General features: G+C 50.5%; 1 protein-coding gene across 4 annotated transcripts; it reads left to right on the top strand.

Annotated features, from left to right (window-relative positions):
- The first annotated feature begins 79 nt into the window (after window positions 1–79).
- Window positions 80–19,018, top strand: LRRC74B (leucine rich repeat containing 74B). Of its 4 annotated transcripts, XR_006602035.1 has the most exons (10): window positions 281–507; window positions 932–1,074; window positions 1,510–1,642; window positions 2,546–2,752; window positions 7,089–7,198; window positions 8,122–8,267; window positions 9,696–9,774; window positions 12,490–12,585; window positions 17,690–17,885; window positions 18,882–19,018. XR_006602035.1 is itself a non-coding variant. In XM_045065277.1 (9 exons), the coding sequence occupies exons 1-9, from the start codon at window positions 136–138 to the stop codon at window positions 15,622–15,624; spliced, it is 1,209 nt and encodes a 402-aa protein (XP_044921212.1). In that variant the 5' UTR covers window positions 80–135; the 3' UTR covers window positions 15,625–16,617. The 4 variants fall into 4 exon arrangements, 3 of the variants coding, with proteins under 3 accessions (XP_044921212.1, XP_004742622.1, XP_012906773.1); XM_045065277.1 differs by lacking the exons at window positions 281–507; window positions 17,690–17,885; window positions 18,882–19,018 and adding exons at window positions 80–274; window positions 15,469–16,617; XM_004742565.3 differs by lacking the exons at window positions 281–507; window positions 17,690–17,885; window positions 18,882–19,018 and adding exons at window positions 81–274; window positions 15,469–16,617 and having other exon boundaries at window positions 8,152–8,267.
- The last annotated feature ends 127 nt before the right edge of the window (window positions 19,019–19,145 follow it).

Here is a 19,145-nt window from a genome sequence, read left to right as displayed (position 1 = left end):
GGCGCCTGTTCGCTGTGCGCCACATTCGGTTGGTCAACTCAGCCGGAGGGCCCGCCCATATCCCCGGGCTGCGCTCTAGGTGCTGTGCCGCACAGTTCCGGCCTCAGTGCCCGGGAGTGAGAGATCGGCGTAACCATGAGGGCTCAGTGCCAGAGGTCGGGGGTGAAGGAAGAGCAGGAGGAAGAGGTGGCAGCGGCCTCTGGGCGTCTTGCTGGGCCCCCAGAGGCCGAGGAGGGTTCGGTCGTTGATTCAGACTCCGACCAGGAGATGGAAGGTGCTCTCGGGCGGGGATGAGCGCAGGCCTGTCTCCTCACCTAGGGAGCTTCTATAGCCGGGGTGGAGGGGGCAGGCTGGGGCCCAGTGAGGAAGAGATCCCTGTCCCGCAGGGAGCGCACCCCTCTGTGGGACACCTGTGGAACTGCCGGCAGCACCTCCAGCTAGCCCCGTGCCCTACTCACAATGCTCCTGGCGGTGTCAGGAGTTCCACCTTTAGAAAACGCCTCCCAAGTGAGTGATGTTAAACCCGCCAAACAGTGTAAGAAGGGGTGTCCCACCCCGGAATAGGATCAGGGCGTTTTCCCAACCCACAGGAACAACTAAGCTAATAAATGTATAGAACTTAGAATTGTTTCAATTTCTTCCCCCATAAAATATTCACAAAACATATATGTTTTGTAATCCAGTGGAAAAGACAGCATGTACTTTGAAAGGTTCTAATTCTGGCTCTGCCAGGATTAACTACTAGCTGTGTGACTTTAGGGAAAGGACTTGCTTTGTCTGACTTTCAGTTCCCTATTAGCACGGGAAGAAATACTTCTAGGGGGGAACACAGGCTGCATGGTAACACAGGGCAGAGAGTAGGCAGCTGTGTCTGGGGAGGGATCCATCCTGGGGAGGGACCCACATTTATCATCTCCCTATCTTCTTTCAGGCATCCGTGGGCCTGGAGAACTGACCAAAGACACCCTCTACCTGAGATCTTGCCAGGCCCATAGTGTTGTGCCGGCCTCCTGCTTCTTGCGTCAGGGTCGCACCCCAGAGCTGAACCTGCGGCACCGTGGCCTGGGGCCCCAGGTAACCCTGGAGAGACCCTGGAGCCAGGCTTGAAGTGACAGGACCCGTGAGACACCAGCCATGGGAGTGGCCCCTTCCTGAGCCCATACCACACACTCCCCAGCCTTTCTGTGTGTCAGACATGTACCATCCCTACATCAGGGTGAGAGGTGGTATCAGGGCTATGACAGAATTCAGTGTGATGGTTGGGGGGTCTGCAAGGGGGCCCCTAACCGGCTGAGGGGGGGGCAGCCAGGGTAGGTTCCAAGAGGTGAGATCTGGATGAAGTCTAGAAGGATAAGAAGGTGTCCCTGTCCCTTGGGCATGTGGGAAGGAGAGGGCCATCCAAGCACTGGGTGGACTGAGCCCTGGAAATGAGCCAGGGTAGTGGCCAGCTGTGTCTGGGGCCTTCACCCCTGGGAAGGACCAGGTCCCTCAGGCTCCTCTTTATCCCAGGGTGCCCGGGCTCTGGCTTCAGCATTGACCTCAAATCCCTATGTCAAGCGGCTGGACCTTCGAGACAATGGGCTCTGTGGGGCCGGCGTGGAGGCCCTGGCAGGTGCCCTGAGCAAAACCAGCATTATCTCTGGTAGGTGCTGAGCCTGGGGCAGATGGGCAGATTTGAGTCCTCCCTTTCCTGGGGGTGTGGGCTCCCCCATAGCCAGGTCTTCTCACCCATGGCCTGGTGCTGCTGGGGCAGGGGTGGGTCGGGGTGGTGTTAGTCTCTCTGTGGTGCCCCCAATGCTGGATAGTATTCCCCTCCTGACCCAGCCTGACCCCCACCCCCTCCTCTTCTGGCCAACAACCCCCTGCTTATGATGGCCTCCTATTGCCTAAATGCTGGGTGAGAGGGTCCTCTAACAGAGACACAGGCGATGGACAATGTGAGAGAGTGGAGGGCTGGGTGGAAAGAAGTGGGGCTGGATGAAAATGCCACCTCTACCACTGATGAGCTAGGAGGCCCCAGGCAACCTGCTCCTCCTCGCTGAGCCTTAGTTTTCAATCTGTGAAATGGCCCCAACAATAGCACTTAACCCCTGGGGTTGTGCTGAGTATGAAATGAAACTGCATATGAAGGGCTCAGCAAGGAGCCCGGCTCACGTACATGCTCTATGCACTGGTCACCTGGGCTGTCATTGCCAGTTCACAGAAATGCATCGGTGAAGACTTCTGTGGGTGTGGTACATTGCTGTCAGGCAGGAATCATCCATGGGTGGTTACCTCGACATCATGGGTATCCTATACAGACCACGAAGTAGGCGGTTTGAACCCTGAGGCAAAGAAGCTTGTGGATACATGGAGGGGTTGTGGGCATCAGAGAAGCTGCCTGGGGCTTGAGGGGATGGATCTAGCTGATGTGAGGCACAGTCCCTGTGCAACCCCAAGATCATCTGGCTGTCTCGCCTCCCCCTATTTCGGGGATAGAGGAAGGGGGAAGAGGGCAGTACCTGGCTTTGGATCCCACTGATGGAGGACTGCTGCCAACCCCTAGATGTGGACCTGTCGGAGAACCAGATGGGAGTGGTGGGAGCCCAGGCGATCTGTGCTGCCCTCACAGTGAACCCAACCATGCAGAAGGTACAACTGGCAGGGAACGGCCTGGAGGAGCACGCAGCCCGGTACCTTGCTGAACTCCTGCTGGCTCACACAGGACTGAAATCCCTGGACCTGAGCTATAACCAGCTGAATGACCATGCAGGTAACATCCAGTCAGAGCCACCATGGGGCACCCGAGCCCATCTTCCTGGGGCAGGGGTGGGTGGAGGTTGACAGGGCCTCTCTGAACATTCATGCTCTGGCTCCTGTTTCCCATGTCCCACTTTGGCCTGCCCCTCTCCCGCTCCTTCCACACAGAACTCTTCATCCATCCCACAGATTGCCATGGACTGCTGGATGCTGATTTAGCCCCTAGTGACCTGGTTATGAACAAGACAGAGTCCCTGGCCTCAAGGAATGCCTATTAATGAGATAATTCTCCATAATTATTGGTGCAACAAAATAAACAGGGCATGAATGAATTGCCCTGATGAATTGAGATGAATGGGGACCCCTTACCTTAGGTGGCTGGGGAGGGCCCTGTGAGATGACATTTCAGCTGAAATGTGCAGGGTAGGAAAAAATCAGCCATGGCAAGACCAGGGAGAGAGCATTTCAAGCAGAGGAAGAGTGAACATGAAGGCTTATTTCCCAGACTGATAGATATCGGTGTGGCTGGGCTAGTGAGCCAGGAGAGAGGGGCTGTGCTGTGAGGTGAAGGGGCTGGTGGGCTCTGGGTGAAGAGGTGGAGGGCTGCAGGCCTACAAATCTTGGCAAAAGGCATGAAGATCTTATTGCAGGTGCTGTGGAAGACATTGATTGGATTCCTTGATCTCACCACTTTTATGCCCAGGGCCTTTGCAGAGGCTATCTGCTTTGCCAGGAGCATGTACCTGTCTGTCTTCAACCACTCCAATCAATTATAGGAATCAGTTGGGACCAGAGGTTAGGAACACGGATTCCTCCTGGGCCCTAAACCTGCTGAACCAGAATCTTGGCGGGGCAGAGCCCATGCATCTACATTTTAATAGGTGCCTTAGGAGATTTGTCTGATCAAGAAAATTTGGGAAACACTGTTCTGTCTCAAGCAGCTTAGAGTAGAGGTGGTACCAACCTTGGCCTTTGAGGATTAGCCTTAGAATTTAACTGCCAGATAGCTTGTTTACCTTTTAAGAAAATTACTATGAGAAGTCTGTGAAATTAAAAAAGAAGTTGAAGGGATGGCTCATTCAGTTAAGCACCTGGCTTCAGCTCAGGTCATGATCCCAGGGTCCTGGGATCGAGCCCCTCGTTGGATTCCCTGCTTAGTGGGGAGTCTGCTTCTCCCTCTCCCTCACTAATTCTCTCTCTCTCTCAAATAAATAAATAAAATCATTTCAGACTTCCAACAAACTAAGTATAGGTGTCTCCCTGGGCCATCACAGTGAAAAGGCGAGCACTGGAGAGGCAGCCAGGAAGGACAAGGCAGGAAGCTAAGGCCCTGTGAAGGCTACACAATGAGGTAGGGTGGTCTTCAGCTCAGAAAAGAAAAACTCAGCAGGAACATTTTGTTTCCTCAAGTGGGGATTTGTGGGTGGGGCTGACTCCCTTGAAGGGTGAAGAGCTTGGGTGTCCATCTCCCCATCTGACCCAAGGCAAAGGTAGCACCTACCTCATGGTTGGCTACAGACGTCATGGTCATGAAGTCTAAGCATGGAAATTTCAAGAGGCCAATTCATGTATGTAGAGGAAACTTTTCATCTTCTAGTTGTTCAGCAAAGAAGGGGTTTACCTACAAAGTGGGAACCACCTCCCTCTCCTCCCAGTACTAGAAGTATCTGAGGAAGGGGGAAAGTACGTACCTGTAACTGAGAATCTGTGGGTATCAGACCAAGTGCTGGGTTGGGAATCCAGAGTCCTGTTCTCAGGGAGGCTGCCCAGAGAGTCCCAGCTGGCTGCCTTGCAGGGAGCTCTCCAAGGTCCTAAAGCATCTTTCCGCAGTGGGTTCTGGCCAAGCAGGCTATCTTTTCTTCCTTCCTTCCTTCCTTCCTTCCTCCCTCTCTCCCTCCCTTCCTTTCTTCCTACCTTCCTTCCCTTTCTTCCTTCCTTTCCTTTCTTTTCTTCTTTTCTTACCCTAAGAATTTATTTTTAAACGATCTCTGCACCCAAGTTCAATCCCGAGATCAAGAGTTGCATGCTCTACTGACTGACCCAGGCAGGCACCCCTGAGCAAGGTAGTTCTGCTCAGTTAGAGCATATGTTTTTCCTCTGTCCTTCTTCAAACCAGCCTTATTAAACCACATGAGGAGCTGAGGCCATGGAGAGTGTTCCAGTTCATATTCTTTTTTTTTTTAAGATTTTATTTATTTATTTGACAGACAGAAATCACAAATAGGCAGAGAGGCAGGCAGAGAGAGAGAGAGGAGGAAGCAGGCTTCCCACTGAGCAGAGAGCCCGATGTGGGGCTTGATCCCAGGACCTCGGAATCATGACCTGAGCTGAAGGCAGAGGCTTTAACCCACTGAGCCACCGAGGTGCCCCCCAGTTCATATTCTTGAGAGACTTCTGGGCTGTTGGGAGAGACTGACCAGGCAAAGAGAGGTCATTAGACCAAGGCCTGGAAGAATGGAAGCACATTGGACATGGGGCTCAAGGCAGCACAACCCAGCTGGGCAGGCAAGGCTTCCTGATGCTGTGAGCCCCAGTTAGAAGGATGAGGAGCTGTTATCCAGGTGAAGAGGGGGTCAGGAGTCTACCCAGGGGGACAGCCCAGAGTCATATTGGTGCTGGTGCTTTTGAGCACTGGGAGCAGGTCAGACTGGCTGAATCCTGACAGAGTAGAGAACATGGTGGGTGGTGGGACTTCTGTCCATTTTTATATGCTAAAAATCTCTCAAGGTCTCTTACCCTGCACTGCTACTTCCTTTTCTCTCCCACAAGTGCCTTCTCTCCACACAGCTGTACCAGCCTCCTCACCTCTCTGCCCCCGCCCACCTCAGTCCATACCCTACACCTGCCACTAAGGAGCCCAGCTTTGTCATTTCTTAAAGCCTCACCACTAACTGGTTGGTGCCCCCAAAGACTTGGCCCAGCATTGAAGCCTCTCAGCCTCTCTCTAGTGCCCATCACTCTTACCTCATTTCAGTGGCTTCCCGCTGGCCTGCCAGGCCTGTGGGCATTTCCACAAGTGCTTCGCGCTCCTCATGCCTCCACACATTTGCAGTTTCCTGTGTGTGTTCTCTGCTGTTGTGTGCCTACACAGGTGGTGAGACCCTCAATCTTAAAGGTTATCTCTCTGTCCTCACTGTCCTGACATCACCACCTAAGGCTGGGTTTGTCCCTACCCTGTTCCAACACATCCCTGTTTGTAGTCTATGATACCTCATATTCCATTAATTTGTATTTATAGTTGGACATGGATTTGAACTTCATGGGTCCACTTATATGCAAGTTTTTTATAAATACAGTATTATATATGTATTTTCTCTGTTGATTTTCTTTTTAAAGATTTATTTATTTATTTTAGAGAGAGAGATAGAGAAATTGGGAGCATACAGTGGGAAGGGAGAGAGAGAATCTCAAGCAGGCTCCGCACCCAGTGTGGAGCCCGGCATGGGGTTTGATCTCACGACCCTGTGGTCATGACCTGAGCTGAAATCAATGGTCAGACACTCAACCAACTGAGCCACCTAGGTGCCCCCCTATGATTTTCTCAGTAATATATTTTTTTATTTGACAGAGAGAGAGATCACAAGTAGGCAGAGAGGCAGGCAGAGAGAGGGGGAAGCAGGCTCCCTGCTGAGCAGAGAGCCTGATGCGGGGCTCAATCTCAGGACCCTGGGACCAGGACCTGAGCTGAAGGCAGAGGCTTAACCCACTGAGCCACTCAGGCACCCCTCAATAATATTTTCTTTAGCTTACTTTATTTTAAGAATATAGCATCTAATATATATATCTTACCAAATGTGTTAATCAACACTTAATGTTCTCAGTAAGGTTTTCTTTCTGATCAACAGTAGGTGTCAGTTGTTGAGGCTTGGGGGAGTCAAAGTTACATGAAGATTTTCAACTGTACAGGGGTTTGTGCCCCAACCCCATGTTGTTCAAGAATCAACTGGGGGTGCCTGGGTGGCTCGGTGGGTTAAAGCCTCTGCCTTCGGCTCAGGTCATGATTCCAGGGTCCTGGGATCCAGCCCTTCATCAGGCTCTCTGCTCAGCAGGAAGCCTGCTTCCCCACCTCACACACCACCCCCTCAGGCCTCTCTGCCTACTTGTGATCTCTGTATGTCAAATAAATAAATAAAATCTTTAAAAAAAAAAAAGAATCAACTGTATCTCCCCTATTAAATGTGAATTCCTTGAGGACAGGGCAGGACCATATTGTGTGCACCCTGGTGCCTGTGTGCCTCTCAACTTGGTGACCCTGTCACCCAGTAGAGACCCTGGCACACCACTGTCATTAGTATCATTTTTTGAAGGAATGTACAGAATGAGTAAGACCTGTCTTGATGTTTCTGAAGGGGAGATACTTGGACCAGCCCTGGCAGAAAATACAGGACTCACTGAGCTTAATATAAGCTGGAATCACCTTCGAGGACCAGGAGCTGTAGCCTTTGCTAGGGGACTGGAGGTATGAACAGCCCTACAACCTGTCTACCCTTCTGGCCTGTCCTGTGGGGACAGGTCTCCCAGGTACCAGCTCCCTGTCTCTACAGCTCTTCAGAAATGAGCCTTGGATCTTTTAAGAAGAGCTTGCAAAATATTTTGTTTGGTGATTTCAATTTTCCCAGCCCCATTTCACGACTCCAAAACACCATGCTTGTTCTTGTGATGCTTCCTGAAGGGTCTATGATTGAATGTTCCATACCTACCTTCTCCGGATATTATAGATATTATAGGCATATGGTTGGTGGGGGACGTCATGCGGTCTGGTGCTCATTGAGGGCATATGCAGATGTTTCTCTGAGGTGACACCCTGCACCCTTGGGTCCTGCACACGCTCTGAAACATACCACTTGCTTCCTTGGATCTTGTGGTTCCTAGGTCTTGGGAATGGGTGGCTCCTAGCCCCTGCCAGGATGTCCCTAGTGCCGGCTCCCTTTGTGGGGTTCTCCTCAGGAAATGGAAGCAGCTGCCTTGCTTGGCCCACTCCCCTGGGGCTGACCTGGGGATCCTGCTCCACGAGTGGCAGGTCAGGCTTTGTCTTCCCAGTGCAGCCACAAGTTCCTACCCTTCTCCCCATCACAGTCCCCCAACAACCCTTCCCTGGAGCCCCTTTGGGATCCTGCTCTGTGCCTCAGAGAACCTTCCCTTGGGTCCCCAAGTGGATGTGAGCCAGATCATCAAGTCTGTCTCTGAGGGTCATCCACACCCACCCTTGGTGCTATGCTCCCATTCATTCAGGTCTCCTGGCCACCATCATTCCAGCCACAAGATTCTTACCTGGAACCTCCAACCTTCTGCTCTCGGTCTGTGTTTTTTTGCTCCTCAGGCCTCCTGGGCTGTGAGGCTGTGGTCCCTGGCCACCTTCCCGGGGGGCAGGGGGCGGGGTAGTGGTCTCCTGGCTTCACTCTTGCATTCCAGGCAAACATCTTCCTCAGAGTCCTGGACATCTCATACAATGGCTTTGGAGATCCTGGAGCATCCGCAGTGGGTGAGGCACTTAAGACCAACAACGTGTTGGAGGAACTCAGCATGAGGTGAGGTATATAAAGTGGTCCCTGGTGCCTGTGTGGCTCAGTCAGTTAAGCCACTGCCTTCGGCTCAGGTCATGATCTCTGGGTCCTGGGATTAAGTCCCACATTGGGCTCCTTGCTCAGCAGGGAGTCTGCTTCTCTCTCCACCTTTGCCTGCCACTCTGCCTGCTTGTGCACTCTCTCTCTCTCTCTTTCTGACAAATAAATAAATACAATCTTTAAAAAAGAAAAATAAAGTGGTCTCTGTGTCACAGCCTCCACGTCCAAAGTCACCTGAGCCCTCAGGGACTCCAAGATCTTCCTGCTGTTTACCACCTTAATCCGCAAACATACCACAATCTAAATGATGGGGCTTGAGCCACAATCCAAGAGCACCCAGCTCTGGCCTCCTCACTCAAGTTCAGCATTGTCCTTTGGGTCTTATAATTCCTGCTGCATAGGCGGGGGCTGAGAATTGAAAACATATATGTAAGACAGCTTCAGTAGAGGGGTGCCAAGGTGGCTCAGTCGGTTAAGCATCTGATTCTTGATCTCAGCTCTCAGCTCAGGTCTCAATCTCAGGGTGGAGAGTTCAAGCCACGCACTGGGCTCCGTGCTTGGCATGGGAACCTACTTCAAAACAAAGCAAAACAAACAAACAAATAAATAAACAAAACATCTTCAGCAGAGACTGGTGTGGGGGAGCACTCATGTTCTGCTCAGCAGATGACTGCTGGGGGCCTGCCCTGTGTGATTTGCTGTTGCAGGCGCAGGCAGCATCCCAGCCCTGGGCAAGTAATCAGAGCAGAGGCAGCAAACCACAGAGAAAGAGAGAGGCAGAAGCCCAGTAGGTCCTGGACTGTGTGGCTTAGCACTTCCCCTGGGGGTGCTGCTGGAGTGAGCAGGGTCTGCCTGACGCAATTCTGCCCTTCCCATGGAAGGAGCTAAGGCCAGAAGAGGCTATGAGACATGCTGGAATTCGAAGCCAGAACTGGGGCCTGAGAGGTCAGAGGAGAGAGGGACTGGCTCGGAGCTAAAGTGGCCAAGAGAGGTGCTGGGGCCAGAGCTTAGGTCCATCTGGAGAAGCAAGAGGAGAGGACGTGAGGAGGGACCTGAGTGGTTTCCAGCACAGATGCTGTCATGCTGATAGGAATGGGGTGCTGATGGCGGGGGTGGGAGGGGGACATGTGGGAGGACCTGCTAAGCTCTGAGGGCCTGGGGGCAGCAGCTGGCCTCTGCTAGGGAGGCGGGCGGTGCTCAAGGTGTTTGTTGAGTGATCTCCCTGAACACTGGGAGCCTCCAGTGAAGCAGAGTCACTAACCAGTCTTTGCATACCGACCTTCCCAGGGTCCCTGGAGCATCAGTGGAGGCTGGAATGTAAAGTCCATCTGGGTCCATGCTCCTGCACAGCTTCTTGGAAGGTAGCAAAATGCTCATGTCTTTCTGTTGCAGCAACAACCGCATCTCTGCAGTGGGAGCCTTGAGCCTGGGCCTGGGCCTCCGGGTCAATCAGACACTGAGGATTCTTGTTGTGAGTGCTAGCCTGATGGGGGAGGTCCCACTGTACATGTCCACACAGATCCCTCCCCTGCCACGTCTCTCCACTCCTCTGGCAGTGGAGTACACAGGTTCTAAAGCCCAGATAAGGGAGGGGGGCCTCCTGGCTTCCTCTTGTGACCCCCTTCTTTCCCTTGCCATTCACTCATCCATCTCTCGCCTGACCCATGCACTTCCTCCAACTCCTCCCTCATCGTTGCTTCCCTCCCAGCAGTGTCACCCTACCTCCCAGCTGGCCTTCCTCTTTCTCAGCCCATCGGGTCAGCCAAGGTGTACTATTGGCCATAGTCAGACCTACCCAAGTCCTCATGTGCATACCAGGGTTTCCTTCCTTCAGGGTTGCCAGGGGGCTAGGAGCGCCTAGGCAGGACTGAGAGCAGAGGACAGAGAAGGGAGGGTACAACTGAGGGTGGAGAAGGTCCGTGAGGGCCACTGTGCCAATGGCAAGTGCTCAGTGGACAGCGCTGCCAGGTCCAGGGGGCGTCCAGCCCCACCTGGCTTTCGGCACCCTCAACCAGCAGAGGAGCCGTGGTGTAGTCCTCCCATCCCCAGCCCAAGACTCTCTCCTCTCCTACCCACCCCTCCACCCCTGCCACCACCACCACCACCTCCCTCCCCCATACAATCCAGACCTCTCTTAAGCTCTGGATCCCCCTTTCCAGCCACCTGCTGGACAGTTCCTGGATGTCCCATGGGTACAAAGCACAATCTGAAGACATCATCTCTCTCTAAGGACTGCCTCCTGTGGGTGGGGGGTGGGGGAGACTTCCTCATGGAGTCAGAAGTGGGGGCCCAGGGCTCACCCCCCCCTTTTTTGTGAAATTAAAAAAAATATTTATTATTTGACAGGGAGAGGGACCGCAAGCAGGGGGAGTCAGAGAGGGAGAAGCAGGCTCCCCGCTGAGCAGGAAGCCCAATGTGTGTGGGGGGGCTTGATCCCAGGATCCTGACCCCAGCTGAAGGCAGGCCCTTAACCACTTAACCAACTGAGCCACCCAGGCGCCCCACCCCTACCTTTCTTCCCCATGCCTTCCATCCTTCAGCTTGCTTCCTGCCGAATCCCCAGGCTCCCTGCTCCTCCTTCTCATTTCCCCTCAAGTTCTGTGGACCTGCTAGTTTCCCATCTCTGGCCCCTCCTTCCTACCCACCAGGTGATCTTTCTAGACCAGAAACCTGCTCCCACCCCTCCTGGCTTTAAGCCTGTCAGCGGCTCCCCTCTGGGTAAATCCAGGCTTAGTTGTACATCCAGGCTTAGTTGTATGGCATTCCCTATGCATTAGACTCAAAGCTTTGCCATCACCCCTCTGCCTTCCACCTGTGAAGCTCATTCTCTTACCCCAAGCTGCTCTGAATTTTCTACACGTGGTGCAATCTCTTCCCTCTGTTTTGCTTCCCCGGCTCTTCTTGCTGAAATATGTAGCTCTGCATACCTCCCCTGTAAAGCTCAAGGCAGGTGTTTTAGCCCCTGCCTGACCTTTACCTCCCAAGGAGAGGTGATACACTCTCACTGCACTGAGTTTTCATGATGTTTCCTTTTCCTCTCGTCCCCAAGATGGGTGAGCTCATTAAAGGCAGGGATGTGGGACATCCTGGGTGACTCAGATGGTTAGGGGTCTGCCTTAGGCTCAGGTCTTGATCCCAGGGCCCTGGGATTGAGCTCTGCATCGGGCTCCCTGCTCGGTTCGGGAGAGCTCTGCTTCTCCCTCTCTTTCCCTACTGTTCCCCCTTTCTTGTGCTCTCTCACTCCCTCTGTCAAATAAATAAATTTAAAAAGTAAACAAATAGAGATGCCTGGGTGGCTCAGTTGATTAAGTGGCTGCCTTCGGCTAGGGTCATGATCCCAGGGTCCTGGGATCGAGTCTTGCATCGGGCTCCTTGCTCAGCAGGAAGCTGACTTCTCTCTGCCTGCTTGTGCTCTCTTTCTCTCTGACAAGTTGTAAAGTTTTTTCCGGCGAGATAAACACAACACCAGGCAAAGTGGGTGCAAGGCAAGATTTATTAAAAACGCTCTCCGGCGAAGTTTCAGGGCTCAGGAGAAGGGGAGCCAGGAAAGTTGCGCAGGGAGGAGGTGGGCACCCTCGGGCGAGGTTCCGCCACTCTGGAAAGCAGAGTGGCGGAAGTCGCACCCAAGGCAGGGAGGAGGGGGCTTTTAAGGGGTCTCGGAGGAAGCTCAGGGGTCTTTTGGAAGTTTCCCTTATTTGGATATCCCGCCTGCTCATCGGGATCCCATTGGCCACAGGAGCCCGGGGCGGGGGTCTCAGATTCCTGCTTGGGCCTTTGTTCTCCTGTCCGAGCTCAGGTCTTGTGGCGGGAACTTTCGCCATCTTTGGTAGCCCCCTTCCTGCCAGCCCAACACAAGTGAATAAATAAAATAATCTTTAATAAATAAAAAAATCTTTTTATAAAAAGTAAATAAATAAAGGTAGGGATGTGCCCTGTGTTTCCCTATCTTTGACATCTGGCAGAGTTGGGCATGGGGGGCTACTCAGCCAGTGTATATTCTCTTCCCCTCTTCCCTGGCTCAAGAGCTTCCTGAAGGGCATTCTGTGAGCAGAGATGACTTCTGAGCTGAGACAGTGGGGCTGTCCTGAGTCACTTCAGCAGACATGAGGAATCCCTCCTTCCCTTTGGAGTTGACCCACCAGTCTCCCTGGGCTCGGTTTTTCTCAATTGTGTGTGTGTTTCTCAGATGTCCAGGAATCCCATGCGAGGCGAAGGCTGCTTTGGAGTTCTAAAGTCTGTCCAAGAGAATCCAATGTCCGCCCTAGAACTCCTGGATTTCTCCGTAAGAGCTTTTCGTTAATCTCATCTGTGATCCTCGCGACAGCTGCATGAGTTATCATTTAGAGGCAGAAAGTGGGGATTAGAGAAATAAAGTGCCCTGCCCTGATGCTTAGTGTGGCTGAGTCTGAGAGCCACTACCCCCAGGCCAGAATTTGGATCACAGAGCCACTCTGGCTCTATTCCCACTCCAGACTGAGGGGTACCGCCGTGGTCTCACCTCCAACCCCTGCCTGGGTTCTTCACTGGCCGAGATAATAGGTGGCTCAGGGGACACAAAGCCTGCTGTTCACGGATTTGCAGGTTCAGTACTTACAAAGTGTCCCTGCCCCCCCCCCAATCTGGTCTCTTCTCTCTGCAGGCAGATCATGGTGCTGGAAGAGTCACTCATGTGGCCTTGACGGAGATTAAGACTCCTTTTCATTCACTTGTGCCTTTTTTTTTTTTTTAAGATTTTATTTATTTATTTGAGAGAGAGACAGTGAGAGAGAACATGAGCGAGGAGAAGGTCAGAGGGAGAAGCAGACTTCCCATGGAGCTGGGAGCCTGATGTGAGACTTGATCCTGGGACTCCAGGATCATGACCTGAGCTGAATGCAGTCATCCAACCAACTGAGCCTTTTTTTTTTTTAAGATTTTATTTATTTATTTGACAGAGATCACAAGTGGGTAGAGAGGCAGGCAGAGAGAGAGGGGGAAGCAGACTCCCCGCTCAGCAGAGAGCCCCATGTGGGGCTCCATCCCAGAACCCTGGGATCATGACCTGAACTGAAGGTAGAGGCTTTAACCCACTGAGCCACCCATGTGCCTTTTTAATATAGAACTTGTGCCTTTTTAATATAGAAAACTAAAAGCAATTACACATTAAGGAGAGAATTCCCAAATAGAGTTATTAAAAGTAAGTCTAGTCTTATTCTAATTCTGATTATTCTTTTTTTTTTTAAAGATAGTATTTATTTGTCAGAGAGAGTGAGCACAGGCAGACAGAGAGGCAGGCAGAGGCAGAGGGAGAAGTAGGCTCCCTGCTGAGCAAGGAGCCTGATGTGGGACTCGATCCCAGGACCCTGGGATCATGACCCGAGCCGAAGGCAGCGGCTTAACCAACTGAGCCACCCAGGTGTCCCTCTAATTCTGATTATTCTAATTCTGGTTGATGTCAACCCAGATTTAAGTCAAAACCTTTCCAGAGACTTTTTTTTTTCTTTTTTTTACAGTTCCAATCCTTCAGGCTTGGAACAACTGATGTCAGACAGCCTTATTGCTTCCTTCTGCCAGCCCAGTTTCTATAGCTCCAAAGCCAAAGATTAGCTTGCCTTGACCATGTCCCTCCTGCTCTGAGAATTCCTGTTAGCATTGGCTTTTATCATTTAAAAAAAAGGGGGGGGGTGGCCCTGGCTGGCTCAGTTAGAAGAGCATGTGACTCCTGATCTCGGGGCTGTGAGTTTGAGCCCCACATTGGGTGCAGAGATCACTTAAATAAATATTTTAAAAAATAAATAAAGGGATGATATATGAAACTGTTCAGCAAAACTATGTGATTATCCAGTATAACCTATGGTTAGTATCAGGAGCATTTAATGTAATGGAAACACCACAGAGGTGAGAATCAGACAAGCCTGGGACCAAATCCTGAGGCATCAATACGGGATCTTCTTTTTTTTTTTTTTTTTTTAAGATTTTTAAATTTTATTTATTTGACAGAGAGATCACAAGTAGGCAGAGAGGTGGGCAGAGAGAGAGGAGGAAGCAGGCTCCCCGCTGAGGAGAGAGCCCGATGCAGGGCTTGATCCCAGGACACTGGGATCATGACCTGAGCCAAGGCAGAGGCTTTAACCCACTGAGCCACCCAGGTGCCCCAATACGGGATCTTCTGAATTGGAGAGTATTACTAGTCTAGATGCAATGTAGTATTTTCCTGTTCCTTAACTGTTATTAGTCTAATCTCCCCAGCCTAGATTTTCTCCTCAGCTTTAAGAGAAATAATTCTTTTTCTTTTTTTAAAAGATTTTATTTATTTATTTGACAGAGACAGAGAGCACAAGCAGGCAGAGTATCAGGCAGAGGAGAGAGAGACGCAGACTCTGCTGAACAGAGAGCCCAACTCGGGATTTGATCCCAGGACCCTGGGATCATGACCTGAGCCAAAAGCAAATGCTTAGGGGCACCTGGGTGGCTCAGTGGGTTAAAGCCTCTGCCTTCGGCTCAGGTCATGATCTCAGGGTCCTGGGATCGAGCCCCACATTGGGCTCTCTGCTCGGCAGAGAGCCTGCTTCCTCTTCTCCCTCCACCTGCCTCTCTGCCTACTTGTGATCTCTGTCAAATAAATAAATAAAATAAAATTTAAAAAAAGCAAATGCTTAACTGACTGAGCCACCCAAGTGCCCCTAAGGGAAACACTTCCGAATCCTGACAGTTCATGTAAAACCCTTCCCAGGTTTCAGTCTTGTCTATAGGTGAAATGGGGCTAAAATCTTACAGCTAGGCTCATCATGAAGAGGGGATGAGCTAGCAGACCCCACAGGAAAGGCCTGTGTAGAGAAAGACCCCATTGATGCTAGTATTCCTCTCCTCACTCCCCTTGCTTTTCGTTTGTTATTGAGGAATAACGTCTATCCTGAAAAGTGCAGCTGGATTAGGGCTGTGAATTTCCACAGACAGAACACACCTATGCAATCAGCCCCCAGATCAAAAAATAGTGCAGGCCCCAAGTTGCTCCCCTGGAACCACTTCCCTTTTCTACTTTAATGTTTTGGGGAGTAATGACATTGTCATTCATATGAGAGAAGCTGCCCTAAGATGTTTCTTCAAAACCTTGTGTGTATAAGTGAAAAACAGTGACGTTCTCGGAAGGTGATGCTGTACCGCCTTGTAATGGGTTTCTCCGCAGGAGATCCAAGTGGACAGAGAGTTTGATGACCTTGCCAGCTCAGTGAAGGTACTGCTTCCAGCACTCCATGTAAAGACTGCTGCCCACAGAGTGAAATACAAAAAGGAGTTACCATCAGTCCTCACCCCATCCCTACCAGTGTCTGTCCCTAAGTGACTGTAGTAGGTGGCTTCCTCATTTCACATTGGCCACTTCAACGTCGGGGGTTCTTGGCCTCACAATGCCTTATTACCACTCGAGTCTGCAGTGAGTCCCCATGTCAACCAGGTAGTAGTCCTGTTGAGCCCATCTTGATGAAATTTTGGACACCTGTACCCTCCTCTCCATCCCATGGCCTCTGTTAACGCAGAGACTGGGTCTTCCTTCGTTCCTGCTAATTTGTGTAACTTGTACTGTGTGCTACATATTGAGCTGGGTATGGGGTCAGAGATGTCCAAAGTCTCTGCTCTGGTGACTTCAAGAGACAATCAAAGTACAAACTCAACTTGCCAGAATGCAAACCGACCCAACTTTTCTGGCAGGCGATTTATCATCATGCACACGGGGCTTAAAATCGTCTGTGCTCGTTGATTCAATGGTCTGCAGAAATAACCAGAGCTGCATAAAAACACTGATCTCCAGAGATGTTCAATGAAATGCTGTTTATATGATGAGAATTGGAAATAATCAAAATGCCCACTGGGCACCTGGGTGGCTCAGTGGGTTAAAGCCTCTGCCTTCGGCTCAGGTCATGATCTCAGGGTCCTGGGATCGAGCCCCGCATCGGAATCTCTGTTCAGCAGGGAGCCTGCCTCCCCCTCTCTCTCTGCCTGCCTCTCTGCCTACTTGTGATCTCTGTCTGTCAAATAAATAAAGTAAAAATCTTTTTAAAAAAAAATAAAGAAGTTGCCTAGAGTTGGGGAGATGGGAGGGACTGGGAGCTGACAGTGAAAGGACAGGGGTTTTTTTGGGAGGTGATCAAAATGTTCTAAAGCTGATTGTGGTTGCACAAGTATGAATATACTATGAACTACTGGATTGTACACCACTTTAAATGGGTGAATTGTCGGGTGCCTAGCTGGCTCAGTTGGGAGAGTTTGATTTCTGGGTTGTGAGTTCAAGCCCCACAATTACTTAAAAATTCAAAAAAATCTTTTAAAAAGGGTGAATTGTATAGTATGTGAATTATATCTCAAGAAAGCTGTTACCAGGGCGCCTGGGTGGCTCAGTGGGTTAAAGCCGCTGCCTTCGGCTCAGGTCATGGTCTCAGGGTCCTGGGATCGAGTCCCACATCGGGCTCTCTGCTCTCTCTCTCTCTCTCTCTCTCTGCCTGCCTCTCCATCTACTTGTGATCTCTCTCTGTCAAATAAATAAATAAAATCTTAAAAAAAAAAGCTATTACCAAAACAAAACAAACCCTATTGTTGTGTCCAGATTGTGTAAAAAACATGTAGAAGTGTATATATGCAGGAAAAAACACTAAAAAGAACCCCTGACATATTAAAATGTTTATTAATGACCCTGGGGTTGAGCCCCAGGTCAGACTCCCTACTCAGCTGGAAGTCTGCTTATCTCCCTCTCCCTCTGCTTGTGCTCTCTTTCTCTCTAAAATAATAAATGTTTTTGAAAAATAAAAATAAAATGTGATAGAGGCTATAATTCAATTATTTTTGTGGTACAGTTGGAGCCCTGAGATGGGAGGGTACTATAGACTAAATTGAGTCTTCACCCTCAATTCCTATGTTGAAGCCCAAACCCCAGTGTGACTGTATTTGGAGATAGGAGGTAACTGATGTTAAATGAGGTCATATGAGTTGGGCCCTAATCTGTTAATATTAGTGTTCTTAAAAAAGAAACACCAGAGAGCTGTAGGCAGATACAGCAAGAAGGCAGCCTTTAGCAAGTCAGGAAGACAGACCTTGCTTGAGACCAACCCTTCCAGAACTTGACATTGCACTTCTAGCCTCCAGAACTGTGAAAAAATAAACCTCTGTGCTTAAGCTAACCATAAGTCTATGGTGTTTTGCTATGGCAGGTGAGCTAAGATAGAAGGATTCACTCTCCTGGGGAGAAGCAGGGAAGATTGCTCCTAATTTCTGTGACTCTCCCCTGACCTCCCTCCATCTCCCTCCTTCCTGTTGTCAAAGTTGCCTTTCTAAGGGCAGACCTAATCATACTGTTTGCATGTTCCCAAGGCCTACAGAAAAATTCCAGCTCCTCTGTCTTGTGTGTCCCACTGCAGGGGTTGAGTTCTCCATCCTTCTCTAAGAAGAAGATAAGGGTCTGCTCCAACACACTCTGGGGAATCGCCAGAAAGGGTGTGGCATTTGGGTGACAAACTGAGAGTATGCCAGAGTTCCTCTTACTCTGCTCTTCTCAAAAATAAATACACATTGGATCCTAAAGAAAGTTGAGTCAAGCTTTATGGAATGAATCAGGTAATTATTCCAAAGTCTCCCAAAATGGACACTGAGCTCCAACCCAGCTCTTGGGGGTGTAGGGGAGGCTGGGGTATACCCTTCCACTCCCTTGTTTCTAGAAACTCAGTTCATATTAAAGAAGGAACCAAATCCTAACTGGTTCCTGGGTGCTGGATAGCAAAGGCCTTTCTACACCAGAAATGGGGTGGACAAGAAAGAGGGTGCAGACTTTAGGTAAAAAGCTGGCATCCATCTTGCTAGTTCAGATGAAAGAATGAACACTAGAGGTCAAATCCTCCACAAGCACCGCTCGACTTGCTAGGGAATGGAGCAGGCCCAAGAGACAGAAATGTTCACTTATTCAAAGGATCATGACCCCACTGCTTACTCACAGAACAGTTAGGCATCTAGATGCAACTGATCAGCACTGTCCCAAACACACAATCATCAGGTGCTCCTAATAAAACCTCTAACCTAGGGGCGCCTGGGTGGCTCAGTGGGTTGAGCCGCTGCCTTCAGCTCGGGTCATGATCTCAGCGTCCTGGAATCGAATCCCGCGTCGGGCTCTCTGCTCAGCGGGGAGCCTGCTTCCTCCTCTCTCTCTGCCTGCCTGTGATCTCTCTCTGTCAAATAAATAAATAAAATCTTTAAAAAAAATAAATAAAACCTCTAACCTAAGAAATAGGTTTTTCAGATTCCAAGTCTCCCGAGATAGAGCACACTTCCGTGGATGGGAGGAAGCCACCTCACGTAACAAAGTAACCTCTGTGAACATGATTTCATGAGCTTCCGATCAACAGCGTCCACCTTCTCAGGAGACCCCTGACCCAAATTTTGCCCTTAAAAATCCTCCTTATAAGGCATCAGGAAGTTCGGGACTTTGAGCATTGGTTTCCCATTCTTCTGGGCGGCACCCCACCAATAAATAGTCTATCTTCACGACGAAAGTTCGGTGCCAGTCCTTTACTGGCTAGCTGGGCAGGGTGAAGCAACTGTCCTATGGATTGGTTACAGGTAGATGATGGGCAGACCTCCAGGAGGGTGGTCATGTTTGCAAAGACCTGAATCAGGAACAGGCAGATGAATGGGCCTGAGGATCCAAGTGAGAAGGCGACACAATCTTGACTTGAAGCCATTCGCACACTGGGGGCTTAAACGCATGAAAATGTCCAGTGCCCGACGCAGGGAAAACCACCGCCACTCCAACCTAAAGGCCGAGGAGGCACAAGAACTCTCCGCCTTTGGCTCGGCGGTAGCCTTCCCGCCACAGCCGTATCC

This window comes from Mustela putorius, unplaced genomic scaffold, assembly GCF_011764305.1.
Source record: "Mustela putorius furo isolate JIRA1106 unplaced genomic scaffold, ASM1176430v1.1 tig00003858_pilon_pilon_pilon, whole genome shotgun sequence".
Lineage (NCBI taxonomy): Eukaryota > Metazoa > Chordata > Mammalia > Carnivora > Mustelidae > Mustela > Mustela putorius.
Note: the sequence above shows the minus strand (reverse complement) of the source record. Positions and strands in the feature narration are given on the sequence as shown.

Bases quoted from the DNA above. Each gene is read 5' to 3' on its own strand.
- LRRC74B (XM_013051319.2), top strand. From the start codon at position 291: ATGAGCGCAGGCCTGTCTCCTCACCTAGGGAGCTTCTATAGCCGGGGT. The intron at 1,643-2,545 runs GTAGGTGCTGAG...GCCAACCCCTAG, and splicing joins CAAAACCAGCATTATCTCTG to ATGTGGACCTGTCGGAGAAC. The intron at 8,268-9,695 runs GTGAGGTATATA...TTTCTGTTGCAG, and splicing joins TTGGAGGAACTCAGCATGAG to CAACAACCGCATCTCTGCAG.